This window comes from Fistularia commersonii, chromosome 11 (genome assembly GCF_037954325.1).
Source record: "Fistularia commersonii isolate RoL2024-O1a breed Wild chromosome 11, RoL_Fcom_v1.0, whole genome shotgun sequence".
Lineage (NCBI taxonomy): Eukaryota > Metazoa > Chordata > Actinopteri > Syngnathiformes > Fistulariidae > Fistularia > Fistularia commersonii.
Genome location: NC_141294.1, coordinates 7,817,298 through 7,832,127, shown reverse-complemented (window position 1 = coordinate 7,832,127; position 14,830 = coordinate 7,817,298). Strand labels below are relative to the sequence as shown.

The following is a 14,830-nucleotide window of genomic DNA, read 5'->3' as shown; positions in this document are numbered from 1 at the left end:
TATATTTTCAGTTTATTGATTATTGTAAATTACACCTCATATATCACAGTCACACTGAAGAGAAACAGTTGACAGTATTGCATTTTCTACCCAGGTTATCGTTTTAAACCAAATATGGTATAATAATTGATAAAACATTAGAAAACAAAGAACAGTTTGGATTCAGGCATCTTTCAAAATTAAATAGAACATTCAATAATGGATTACACATGAAGCAGATTTTCAACATGTTCTAAACCGTTCTGTGCATGAAGTATAGTGAATATGTGTGGTGGCTGTCTGCCATTTCAATATTTTGATAAAAGCTAATATAAAACAAATTTACTCTTGAAGTATTTGTACACTCACCAAAATGTAAGTAAACCCCTACTCTGAAAGCAAAGGCACACATCACAAAAGATGCTGCTTCTTCCAGGATGTTAGATCTGCATGACAGAACTGCTGTGTGCAGATGAGCATTGTTAATGTAAAATAACTAATTTAGTAAACATTGTGAAAGATGTTTCTGCCATTATAGGAAGAATACAATTTTAATAAGAGTTAAACTTTCAAATGCTGGTCTGCTAATTGCATAGCTGAATAAATAAGTGTCCGAGTTATTGAAAATTTTAAATTATGTATTTTCCTACAATATTGCCACAAGATATCAGTTCCATATTTACTTTAAACTACAAAGAACAGGAATAAGAGATCACTGCCGAAACCAAATCTGATGGAGTCTGGCAAGGAAGGAAGCAATTTGTATAGTTGCAAATTGCCAATCGCTTTCCTCTTTTCCTCATATTTATTACCGAATACCTTGACTGAGGAGAGGCAATATTATCCACCGCACCGTGCGCATCAACCAACATGTATTAAAGCACTGACAAAGAAGAGAAGAACTGTTTAGTTCTCACAGTACAGGTGCATCCTGTTCTGTCATTCAACAGTGTACATTGGACCCTCTTTATCAGTGTACTTGAGGTCAAGTCACTGTTTTAGGAAAAGTGAATGGTTACTTGAAGTACAAAAGTGAGTCCGCATTGTAAAACTTTCTAGAGAGAAAAAATATATTTATATTCTTATGCCCTCAAACATACAGTTTTCACAGCAAGGAACCATGAAGTGAGTCAGTGTGAGTTCCACTGTTTTACTCTTGACAGTCTCATGCTTCCTGCTTTTGTGTACTCAGTACTCAAGTTTTGCATAGATCCAGGAGTTATGGCAGTACAGCAGTTCATGCAGCAGGAAGCAGGGACAGAAGATTGGGGGAAGATTGGTCAGATGTACTTGTTGGCCAAGTTCTGAACATCATTGTTAGTGAACTCCATGCTCTCTACAGCTGACAGATGCTCAAACAACTGAGACACATGGTGACGCTCCTCCTTCTCCAGCAGCATCATCACAACCTGCAAATCAGTAAAACATCATTACCTCCAGAAAAAAAATGCTGTTTTATTCAAAGTGTAGAATTTTTGAACTCAGGGAAAAAAAAACAAGTTAATTGACCCGATGTGGCTTTAAATTTTCCTTAATCATTTATATAAAAAAATTGTCAATCGTCATTTACCGAGAACCTGTCAGCAGTATGCAGATATTTGAGGTGCCGGTAAACTAGGTTGGGGTTCTTCTGGAGAAGGGAGTCTAGTGCCTGCATGATGAGACTGATGTTTTGTCCATCCAGCTGGGTGCTGAGAAACTTTGGAAGCATTTCTGGCGCCGTGGAGGCCAGAATCTCAGCACATGCTGCCACATTCTTGCTGCTGCGAGCCGTGTTCAATGCTTGCCCAAACTCGTAAGCGTTGCTCGGATGGACATTAATGGAGATGTCCTCTGTTCTGCTGCCTCTCTCTGAGTTACCTGCTATGGATATTTTCTCGTCACCTTCCACCTGTGGAAGAGGATAGAGAGATGGTAAATTACGATATAGAAGAGTGATTTTTGTGCTAAAACCCTTCTAATGTACAAATATGTACAATCCTCGATTAAGGTAGTGTCGAGGTGTGGTTGATCTAAGTCAGACTGAAAGTAAAAATTGAATATTCTTTTCATTTCTCTTCTGGAGCATGAGTGTGAATCCTGAGTTGGACCTTTCAGGGAACCACATGAAAATCTTGATCTCAAAACCAATATTATTACAAGTTGGTGGTTTATAGCGATGACTCATTCAGTAAACACACACAGGGATATTATTAGAAACCGTACAGTGTGGTGGTATTTGTGCTATTGATGGCCTGCCAGAAGAAGGACAACTCTGATAACCCTTTCATCAGTAAATGTAAAAAAAAATCAAAGAACAGGTTGGAGACAATCCTTTTTCCCAATTTTTACTCAAACGGAGATCTTGTTCAAAAGATTTATTCTTCATTAGGTTTTTACTTCTGTAATGGGGATGCTCTTCCTGGGTTTGGCAGGTGACGGATTGGCCAGACTCTGGCGGAGCAGGACAGTGACCTCCTCCAGTTCCCTCTCTGCTTCCTGTACGTTGGGATCCTGCTGCAGCACCTCCTGCAGGTCAGAGCTACACGCCAGGTAGTCCTAGGATGGGAAAGACAGACATCGCTGATCCTTACATAATAAGACATGCTAAACCTTTTCATCATATGACTCAGTGATGAAGTAAAAATGTTAAAAAAAATTATATATATATATGTATATATATATATATATATATATATATACACAGAAAAGAACAGTGAACACAACTTTTCTAGTATCTGTAATATAAACACGTATCTCCACTACCAGCACCTCACCTTGAGGCCTTTGTTGGCCAGTGCTCGTCTGTAGAAGGCCTTCTTATTGGTTGGCTCCAGTTTCAATGCTGCATCACAGTCCTGCTTGGCCTCGGTAAATCTCTCAAGCTTCAAGTGGCACAGGGCTCTGCAAACGCAAATACACACACGTCACTTGTGATTCTTATTTTGTCACAAGCAGTTAATCTTATTTGAAGCACAACGCCAAGGTATCACGGGTTAGCAGTTCATCAGCTGTTAATTAAAGTGTTTATAAAGTCTGTGGCCATCAAAGTTAGCGCTCAGGAGAAATTACATCTGTCTGTTTTTTGTTTTGTTTTTTTGGCAGGGTTTTTTTTCCTGTACATCTGTGTGGCTGACAATCTACACTTGGTGTTTCAGAGTAGCAGCAGGGTCCCCCAAAGGAACTTCCACATTTCAATGAGTTAATAACCATGTTAATAATATTACATTTAATAGTGCAATAGTTAAAAACAACACACTGGTAAATGTGATAAAGACAGTGTAGCTTTTGAGGGATTTTTTTTCAAGTATTTGATGTCCTCTGAGGTTCAACAATAATATTATGCTTATATAACCAAGATCCCTTGGAAACCTGGGACACTAATCAAATAAAATACATTTGTGTGTGAGCCTTGCATTTGGCCTACAGCCTCAGACTTTGAAAAGTGCTTTGGTAAACAGACATAAACTAATTAGGCACTGAAACAGAAAGAAACTACAGGATTGAGTGTGTTTGTTAAGGTTTAGGCGGAAGTGCCTTTTTCTAACCTGTTAGTGTAGATAGCGCACTCCTCTGGCTTTAACTTAAGGCATTCGGTATACTTTTCTAGAGCGTCCTGGAATTGGCCCCTCTTCACAAACTCATTTCCTTCCTGCTTTAGTGTTGCAAAAAGGACTTCTGCTTTCCTTTCTGGAGGACAGGGACGGAAGGATTTTTTGTTATTGCTTATTCACAGTTAAACAGTCAGCTCCACGTTGGCATAAATACACTTCATTGACCTTATTCATTTCCCAGAAGGAAAACTCATTAAAAATGTGCCACTGATGTAAGTCTGGGAGGTTACAATCTTCAGAATATACGCTGGGCTTGCTGGATGTGACGCTGAGGTTAAGTCGGCGATCCGTCACAGCGTGGAATGAAGGTTAATCAATGTACTGCAGTGAATCCGCAGGGAGGAAAACCTGCCAGCAGGTCTATTCTTTCATTTGTGTTTTCAGAGCAACAGCAGAAATACAACCTCAGGAATATACAACCTGCACGGTTGGGAAACAAATACAACAGTTTCTCTCAGGAAATAAATGACCTCTTTTACCATCGTCATGACCGTCGGACTATTCTGATGCCACACCCTGGTTTGTAAGATTGTACAGTGAGTCACTTTTGAGTTGTTTGAGTTAACCTTTGTTTTGATCGCTTCATTGTGAATAACTTTTATATTGAGTCTTGTTAAATCACTTATGACATCCTGCTTTTTCTCCTTTACCGTTGGACATCATGCCACTTCATCAGCTCTGCCTTTTTATCTGCACTCCTCCCACAGTCAGTTCTCCCCCGCCTATCTCCAGGCAATCGGTAAAGTCCAGTAACCAGCTTTTCAGTCCATGCATTGGTTTTGTAATAAATAACTTATTCACTCTCTAGGAACGATGTAATGCATGCCTGGCACATTTCTATGTCAGAACATCTGGTGAAATACAATTGATATGTAGGGGAGGACAATACTGGGGCTTTGGGGATTTTTGGGGGGATGGCTGCACAGTGGCACAGTGGTTAGCGCTTCTGCCTTGCAGCAAGAAAGTCCCTGGTTCAACCCTGACAGGAACTGAAGCAGGGACTGTGTGGAGTTTGAGTGTCCCCCTGTGTCTGTGTTGGTTTCGTCCAGATTCTCTGGTTTCCTCCCACATTCACTACGTTCACTGTAGGCCATCAATTGCCCAGATGTGGGACTGAGAGACTGAGAGAATGTTTTGTTTGTCTCTTTTTGTGGTCTTGTGATCGGTCAAATGTGAACCCTGCCTCTTGCCCAATTACAGCTTGGGCAGACCCCAGCGCCCCTGGGACCCTGAGAGCAGGACAAGTGGTATAGATAATGAATTATATCTTTTTGGCATTTTTTTGACACTAATTGAACATCCTCTTGATGCTAAATTAATATACATCTGGCTTTTAGAGGGTGTTCAACAGTGTCATGCTTTGAAATGGCAGCTCAAGTATATACAGAATAATGAATTAAACACTGATTAGGCCTTTTACGTAATGTAAGCTTATATTTTCATAATTGAAGTACATTTTGCATAGGGTTTTTGCATACCTTTACTAATTCCATGAGGAACGTCATTCAATGGCTATCAGTAATAGCTGTTAAAGATTCTTTGGTTGAGTGAAAGAGGCCGTTTCGTGACGTAAAAATAATCTATGGAATGTAGATTTCATGCAAGTTACATAAGAAAAAGTAGGCTTTTCCTCCATTTAGGGCGATCGTGCAGGGAGGGAGCAGGAGCCTATCCCAGCTATCATTGGGCAATAAATTGGGTACACTTATCAATCATAGGGCCACATAAAGAGGCAAACAACCATTCACCCACACATTCACACATCTGGGCATTTTAGGATCTCAATCATCCTGCTGCATGTTTTTGGACTGCGGGTGGAAAACTAAGAAAAAAAAAAAACACTTTTAACTCTTTACAGAAAGGAAACGAACCAGGGACCTTCTTACCATGAAGCTTAAGCATTAGTCAATGCGCCCGTATCCCTAATTTTTAATGGCTGGAGTATTTGTTGTGCCAAAAGAGGTGCAAAAGTTAAAATGGCATATATTAATTCAAAATTTTGTAATTTTGTAATTTTTTTATTTTTTTATTATATAACCTTTAATGGATACAAAGTATATTCAACAACCCTAGTTCACTGCATCCTATCACTGTTTCACTAGATGAACTTAGAACAAGCTTGCATGACATTAAACTTTCTATATGGGTGGAGAAAAGTGTCAGGGGTACTATGTGATAGAAGACTTTCAGCCAGAATAAAAGGAAAGGTGTACAAGACAGTGGTGAGACCAGCGATGATGTATGGACTAGAAACTGTTACAATGACCAAAAGACAGCAGGCAGAACTAGAGGTTGCAGAGATGAAGATGTTGAGGTTCTCTTTGGGAGTGACCAGGATGGATGAGTCTATCAGAGGGACGGCACATGTTCGATGTTCTGGAGAGAAGGTCAGAGAAGCCAGACTGAGATGGTTCGGTCATGTACAGAGAAGAGATAGTGAATATATTGGTTGACGGATGCTGGAACTGGAGCTGCCAGGCAAGAGGTCTCGAGGAAGACCAAAGAGAAGATTTATGGACGTAGTGAGAGAGGATATGAAGGTAGTTGGTGTGAGAGAGGAAGATACAGAGAATAGGGTTAGATGGAGAAAGTTGACTCGCTGTGGCGACCCCTGACGGGAAAAGCCGAAAAAAGAAGAAGAAGAAGATGCTGCCAACCTGCCTCCCTGGCGGCCTTCTCTGCACGAGCCTGGAGGACCTCAGCGCTGGGAGGCTCCTCTCTCCGGTGCTGCTGGGCCGAGAGAGGAACCGAGGGGATCTCGGGGAGTTTCTCTCTCCACATGGGACCGTCCTGGTCTATCAGCATCCGGGTGATCCTAGACGAGGATAGGCGTCACTAATTTAATTCAAATAATGCCATCCAGGTCTCGATGGTTTAAGCTACTTCTGTTTAAGCTGAATAGGTGGTGGTTTTCCTCATTGAGAGTACAACTAGTGTGTGATGTTCCGCTTTTCCCTTTTATTTAAACGTAACACACAAAATGATAATACATACATATCTCTATATAGTGCAGTGCAGCTTAACACTATTGTAAAGCAAAACAATGGAGAGATCAAATCAACCCTTTCAGGCAGCAGTGTGTCAGTCCAAACTGAACATATTTGTTGTTTTTCAACGTAAAGAAGCCCAGGTAGCTTAGAGGTAGACAGACGTCTGTGAGCCACAATTAGAAACTGGAGCAGCTTCTCCACATGAGTTAAATCTGTTAACAGCTAATCAGACTTTGTTTGCATATATATATATATATATATATATATATATATATATATGTATACAGGACTGTCTCAGAAAATTGGAATATAGTGATAAAATGTTTTATCTTCTGTAATGCAATTATAAAAACAAAAATGTCATACATTCTGGATTCATTACAAATCAACTGAAATATTGCAAACCTTTTATTATTTTAATATTGCTGATTATGGCTTACATCTTAAGAAAACTCAAAAATCCTATCTCAAAATATTAGAAAATCATGAAAAAGTTATTTTTGTTTTGTTAATTGCATTACAGAAGAACTTAATCACGATATTCTAATTTTCTGACAGTCCTGTATGTGTGTATCTATCTATATATATACATATATATATATATATATATATATATATATATATATTTCTATGTTGTGATATGGCATCCCTTAACAAAAAAATCCTAATTTGGGTATGAATAAGGAATATGTTCCCATTGATAAGAATCTTATCCTTTACCTTAGTTTACATAATAACATGTTTTATACGATGTACTTCACTCCATTCATTATCAACATGTTAGATGTCATGACTGTTGGTTATGGATCTTTGAGAAACACCACAAACCCCTTTGGATAATCCCATTTCACTTGTGTTCATGTGATAAAGGCCTCTCAGCTACTGAGATGGGATGTCTTCTACCTGTTGACGCTGTCGTGTGCCGCCGACACACTGATGTCTATCTGCAGGACTGTCTTATAATCCACATAGGCCTTTCGGTAGCGCTCCAGGGACTCGTAAGCCATCGCCCGGCGGAGGAGGGGCTTGAGGGAGAATGGTTGTAGTTCCAAGGATCTGATTTGTATAAATAGAAGTAATGGGAACATCTGCTATGGATACAGTTCTGACCATATTGACAGTGACTAATTAATTAATAGCATTTGCTGCTTTATAAAAAATCTTCTAAAGAGAATGTTCAAACATTGTATGAAAAACATTCAATTTAAAATCATGTCATAAACTGATAATAAGTACCTGCTGATTCAAATTGAATGATAATCTATTCTTAAGTCGATTCCCGATGTGTTTTTCCGCTTTGCAGAAACAGTGGAATGTTACAGCCCTACTGTGTAAAATCATCTGTAGAGTATTTGACAGCAGAAAGCTGTTTTCACATTCTTCATTGAAATTTTTTTTAGCTCGTTGAAAATCGGATTTTAAGTGAACAGCTTAAGTGCCCCATTTGTGATGTTTATCATCTACTAATAACTGTCTGTATATTGATAGTGCATCTGATTGTATCATTTGATTTCTTTTCCTATTTCTATAAATACGTGTGTGAGGGGCTGGGCTAGGGGACTTGACAAGGTGAAACCGCTGAAGGTTTTTAGGGTAAAATCCATTGGACGTTGAGACATTCCTGTTGCACACATATGACTTGGAGGTCAGGAAACTGAAGAGCTCACCTTGTGCAATCCTGGATGCATTCTTGACAGTTGCCGTCTTTCAGGTAGCAGGCGGCTCGGTTGGAATACAGAATACATAGATCCTCTGGACTATCCAACCCTGCGTAAAAAAAGACAGGTGTTACAAAGCTGACGTAGATAACATTTTGAGAAAAAAAAATGAAAATATGTGGATATTACCATTGTACAGAATATATTTATTTGCGATATCACCTCGGGCAAACTTGAAGTGACCTCTTGGTTGGATAAAATATGACACTAAACTATGGTTATGAGCGATATATGGAAGTTACTGTCCGTATCAGACGGTTTTAGGTGTTCAAAATTTTTTTTTCAAAAATGATAGGAGCTTCAGACATATACATGAGATCAATTTACTGTGACATCTAAACATATATTGCATTAATGTGGTTGCAGATCTTCTTACTTACGGATTTTGATTTTCAAATTCATGAACTTGAGGTATGTGTTTGGACTCAAAGTAATGTCAGGTGTCATTCGGACTTCCCAAATTGTTTTTCTAAAATGTCCTGATATGCAGATAAATACGTCAAAAAAATTGTCAGACCACTTGCTCAAACATTCTGCCAAGCGGCGTATTTACTTCCTCTGACAGAGCATAAGTTCAGACCAACCTTCATTATCAGTAAATGCAGCTGAGAGGGGAAAAGACGGCCCATCAAACCACAATGAATACAATTCAGAATTAACAATAAGTCAGATGAAATTTGATTTGTGATGATGACACAGTGAGGTGACAGGCAGTAAAGTGTGGACGTTATTTCACAGGTCTGAATACAGAGATGACAATAAGGCAGATGTTAGAAATACGGGTAGATGTCCTGATTTCTATCAGATTCAAGATAATTGAAAATATTGCGTGTTCAGCCACTTTTATATCCAGCTGCATGCTGAGCACATCACAGCTGTCCCCCGGTGGGGATATATTTATGCACGATGGTGGATTTCTCCATCTCTCAGAATTATAGCCACAGGCCTTCGGATGCAATTTCACAGTGACTGGTTAGTGGTCATGTGACTCGGACAGACCTGAGCTCAGAGGCTTAGTGTCAGACTGAGGCTAAAACAGAAACACTATGCGTGCCCATGACAGCAACCATACTGAGACAGATTTCTATTCAGACAAAGTCCGGTGAACACACCGTAATCCCAATATTGTTCTTGGTGAAAGCCTCGATGACATTTCTCAGCAATCCTAAAGTGAACTACAGACCTAGAGATTTGATGACAGATTAAAATGTAGTGGGTTTCTCCTCCCCATTCTGTTTCATTTCTCATCCCCACATACCTGTGGTCCATAAAAGTCAGTCCCTGTTCACTCTGGTGTTAAGATCATAGCAGCGATTCACATTCAAATAATATGTGCTGAAACCGGGAGACCCAAGGTAACTTTCCAACACTACCTGAGTCTGTATAGCCTTGAATTGCTTGTGAATATTTCTCCAGTGCATCGCCGAACTGTCCATTCTTGAACAGCAGGTTTCCCTCATTCTTCAAGCGTGCCAGGGGCAGGGGCAAGGCTCCGCAGGGGGCGTCAAGGTTGACAGCTTCTCTTGAGTCTCCTCCAACGGGGGTTCCCCTGCTGCTGTTGCCCTGGTCAGCCTGTACCGATGCTGTGGAACCCCTTTTGCCTGTCCCATTTGCAAACTTGTCCTTGGAGTCCTGCGTGACTTTGTACTTGTCTGCACTGCCTCCTTTGCTCCTCCAGTGTCCATGGTGGGAGTTACCGGGATCACTGTGCGGACCCCCGTCCCCTCTGCCATAGGGCCTCTTCTGTGTGTTCCCCATGTCTCCGTTTTCGGCAGGAGCAGCTGAACTCTCCTCCCCTCCCACTGGCTGGCTGGGTTCAACCGGACAAGCTGGAAAGGAGACAGAGGGAGGGAGGGAGGGGGGAGAGGCAGAAAGAGTGAAAGACACACACACAGGAAGCGGTTGCTGTTACATCACAGTGGGGGGAGGGTAAGAACACACATGACACGGAGCTACTTAAAAGGGGGAGTTCCAGGAAGCAGCAACTCAGCAACAGAGAATTACGAAAGCAATGGGGGTGGGGTGGCTGGATGACACACGCAATGCCTCACATTACTCTGAGGGAAAGGAAAGGGGTGTTTCCTCTACAACACAGCACACAGTGGAAATGACTAATGGTCCCAACACATCTCAGTGTCTTCAAGAAGGGCATCTACAGTATAGACTTTATAATGAATTAATATGTCTATTAAATACGTGTGTCTGTGTGTGAGAAATATAAATAAATGATCACTGAACTTATTGATGGTATTATTGTACATTTTCAATCTAGTGATAACGCCTTGTATGTAAGATGTAAGTGCTTGCAAATGATGAAACCACCACTACTACTGATACTAGCGCTACTAACCATAACTATGATAGTAACATCATTATGAAATATGATAGTGATAGTGGCAATAACAGCAATAGTAATTATTACAATGATGACGATGATGATAATAATAAATGATAACACAAATGAAACCAATACAACTACTACAACCACCAGAAGCAGTAATAACAATAATGGGAAGAAGAAGAATATAACATAAGGAAAATGTGAATTTAAAACTATTAGTTTTATCAATTACTTTATATTCCCAACTAAGTAACAATGTTCTTCCAGGTCATATTATGCACAAAATGGTTGCAAGACTTTTCTGCAACAGGGAAATGTTGATTGGGCCATCAGTTTTGTTCATATACATATTACGTGATTTCTCAATGTTCATTTGAATGGAAGTGTTGACACAAATCTCACTGGTTTGCTCTACTTCTGTCACCATGCACTTGTCATCCTCTTCTTCTTCTTCCACTTCTTGGATGAAGATTTTTTTGCCCTTGCTTTTTGGTTCCTTTTGCATTTCACTCATCTTTGTAATTTCAGACAGCTGTTCCTAAACCACAAAATTTAGTAGGCATCAGAGTTTTTAGACGCAGAAGAGAAACAAACTATCTTATTTTAAATACAAACTGCTCTCATTTACAGCTTTATGATTTACATCGTTTGAATTGTCATAAAGGATGCAATATTTTCTGATCTCAACTTGTGATTAAACAAAACGAAGAAGAGAGAATTCTTACATGAAGCCACCTGTTTCAACATAGCAGCTGGTACCATCATGCTGTCACATCAGTGACGTCAATGACAGTGAAAACAAAACTGAAAAATTGAGGGTTTCGCTACTTACAGCAGCTGCCGTATTTTGTGGTTCTACTTCAAGCACCGTCCTGAAATCCTCGGCGGCCCTTTGAAATTCTCTCATTTGCTTGTGCACGGTGGCACGCCTCATCAGAGCTGGTTATAAGGACATAAATTACATGCATCTGTCGCAAGTGGAGAGATATCAGATGCTGCATCCATTTTACGACCTTGCAAATACATTGTTTGAATAAATGAACAATGCGACTTCTGTTTTTTGATAATTTACAAGTTATAATCTTTAGAAATTGTCTGAATTCAAGTTAATTTCTTGAAAATTATTGGCTGCTGACTGATTTTGGAGGTAATTTCTTGTTTTATCTATATACATTTAGGTGTGTGTGTGTGTGTGTGTGTGTATATAGATATATATATAAATGTTTATGTGTGTGTGTGTGAATATATATATTTACACACTTATACATACATTTTTTAAATGACTAATCAACAGTTTGCTCATCACATTTTACCATCAGTAGCATAACAGCAGAAAAAGGGTATTTTCAAAATATTGCAGCATTTTAGTCAGGGAAAACATTCAATTTACAGTAAAACGTCTGTTTCATTAGCAATATTAGTTGTTGGCGTCGGCCACGCCACACAAGCCTGCAATACAACTAACTGTTGTATTGCAGGCTTGCTGTTGTATGGTTGTACCCCAGAATTCCTTGCACCCCAAACCACACCCACAAAATTCCCAGCAACCCCTGAATCAAACAGAAAAAAAGCATCAACATAAACCCCAACATTTGTGACTCGCTACAATATCCTTTTCAAACTTGGGTTTGCGGTGTCAAAACCAATGGCCTGTAAAACATTGTCTTGATGTGTTCAGTGACATGTTTGTGTCACTGGACAACTTTCCATAGATATCAAGGTGTTGCCCTGTCCTGACTTGCTGTAATGAAATGTTGGATGGAAGAACATCACAGCTAATGTGGCTTCACAGCATAACAGAGAGCAATTAAAATTGCACATCTGTTATAAAACATGATATAATCTTTAGGCACCTTTCAGATTTCCGGGTTGGAGCTCGAGCGCCCTCTGACAGTCCTTCATGGCATCGTGCCAGTGTTTAAGCTTGATCGCCGCCTGGGCTCGGTTGTTGTACGCAGCCACGGTTGGTAAAATGGAGAGGCTCCTTGAAAGCAAAACGTCAATGAATGTCAATGAAGAAGATTTGACTTCCGCCACAAACTTCATGTCTCCATGAAATTAGCTGATTAAAAAACTCTGACCTGGAATAGTAGGCCGCTGCCTCCTTAAAGTCTTTTGCTCTAAAACATTCGTTGCCTTTGTCTTTTTCACGGTTCGCGAGCCGAAGCTTCTCGCCTTCTGTCATCACTGGATGGATTGCAGAGACCGAACGATTTTGTCACAAACGTGGCTAAAGTGAATTTGTTATTTTCCATTGACTGCACATGACTGTACTTATGAAATACAAAGACCAGTGCATTTACATGAGGAGTCCACTTTGGTCTTTATTTTGGGATGTCCCAGGTTTCTCATAGCAGGCTGAGTCTTCTGGGTAACATCATCATCAATCCTTTGGCATTCTTTCTCCACATCAAACCTGGAAAAAGAATTAAAGCAGACTGACTTTAGGGGTGTTGTTTTCCTTAAGGACGTTGTGGATCGAACAAATCGCTTGGAAAATCTTTTGGCAATTGCTGAAGCTGCTAGAACCATGAGGTCATTCTTCTGATAAGAACAGACAAACTCAGAGACAAAATGACTCACTTGTCCCACTCGTCATAACCGCGTGGGCGGACACATTTTGAGGGTTTCTGCCTTTCTTTCTGTGTTAAAGTCTGTTTTGGTCAACAAAAAAAGCACGCCATGGTCACACAGTGAATGTAGGTGGTGATCAGCTGTACATTAGGAGCTTAATATCACCTGACATGGTTGAACAGAGATGTTGGATCCCCGTACCGGGGGCATGGTGTCATTCACTATGTTATCCAGCATCTGATGCTTAAGTGAATACTCAGTCTTTCTGCTTTCTTCCTGCCAAATCTGTAACACATGAAAAAAAACATCTGATCTGAGTTGCAAAGTTTTCAAGAAATCAACAAGGAGAACATGGGGGACAAGGCAAGATTTCAAAGTGCTTTTGCCGTGTGTTTTTATTCGCCCCAAAGTACCTTCAGTTCATTTGTGATGTGGCTCCACTCCTCTGAAGAGAGGCTGGAAGCCGTGGCCACGGGGTTTTCCTTCCTGAGCGCGCGGCTCTGAGGGTCCAGTTTCTCCAGGTGAGACTCGCAGAACTTAATCAAATGTGGATAAATTCCCTCTTCACCAGACCTGTAAACACACAAACAAAAGTAATGTTTTTCCCAACGACATTTTAAATAATTCATGATATAATTCATGATCTTGATTGAAGTTTAAAGGCGAACATTCAAAGTTGCCAGGTACGACTTTCAAAGTGAGTCACTGTTAATACAGCATTATTTTTTTGAAACTGAATGGAATAGAATACCGAAGATTAGATTCACGCTATCGATTAATTAAACTTTTACCTTAGTCGCATCAAGATCTTCTCAAGGTATTTCACATCTTTGCATTTCTCTATGTAATTATAGTCAAGGTGCTCCACTGGGATTTTCTGCAATGGTGTGTCAGGACCACAAACCCCAACAACAACAACACACACACACACACACACACACACACACACACACACACACACACACACACACACAAAGACAAGACAGACATACATGAGTAATCACAAAAATATCTGCTTTTTCATATTTTGCATTTTAAAGAAAAATGAAATATAAAAGTAATATTGATATAAAGCGAGTGTTGGGCTATCAGAGGAGAGTCCAAAAGGTTATGATAAAAAAGCTTGTCTAGATCCATCGCTGACAGACATGCGGGTGAGGACAAGCTGTCACGCATGTTATCAATAATCAAATATCAATAAGTATCTGAAATCAAACCTGCATCATCTTGATTGCAGCTCTGGTTGAGCGACAGCTGCGCCTCTCGCGCTCGCTGATATTTACGACAATATTTTCCGACTTTTGGGCGAAAAAATCCCAAAAGTAACCGCGCGTTTCGCTTTGCTTCGAAAAAAAGTAGTTTATTTGTCCAAAACGTTGTTTTCGTCCTTTCCTTAACCGAGCACCATTTGGTCAACCGGCTGTGCCGCTTGTTGTTGTTAGCGGTTTCTAGGGTAACGTGGATGGTCTCCATGGTAACAAGCCAGATCAAAGAAAAGAACGATTTAAGAAGTAGTTAGAATAAGTTACCTCAGCGATTAAAAAGATTAGGATTCGCATTATTGAATAGACGCACCTGAAAAGGATTAAATCACTCGGAGAACGGAATGAAACACATCATTAGATTTTAATTTTA

The 14,830-nt window shown here is 40.0% G+C and overlaps 1 protein-coding gene across 1 annotated transcript; it reads right to left on the bottom strand.

Annotated features, from left to right (window-relative positions):
* Positions 1 to 6: 6 nt before the first annotated feature.
* LOC147229356 (sperm-associated antigen 1-like) lies at positions 7 to 14,436 on the bottom strand. The gene is made up of 19 exons (XM_086154806.1): positions 14,413 to 14,436; positions 13,987 to 14,072; positions 13,609 to 13,768; positions 13,361 to 13,480; positions 13,205 to 13,275; positions 12,925 to 13,037; positions 12,703 to 12,808; positions 12,475 to 12,605; positions 11,454 to 11,560; positions 11,024 to 11,159; positions 9,654 to 10,109; positions 8,230 to 8,329; positions 7,466 to 7,618; positions 6,230 to 6,387; positions 3,507 to 3,648; positions 2,736 to 2,862; positions 2,359 to 2,517; positions 1,550 to 1,870; positions 7 to 1,388 (listed from the first exon to the last, which is right to left on the bottom strand). The coding sequence occupies exons 1-19, from the start codon at positions 14,419 to 14,421 to the stop codon at positions 1,260 to 1,262; spliced, it is 2,784 nt and encodes a 927-aa protein (XP_086010932.1). The 5' UTR covers positions 14,422 to 14,436; the 3' UTR covers positions 7 to 1,259.
* Between the last annotated feature and the right edge of the window lie 394 nt (positions 14,437 to 14,830).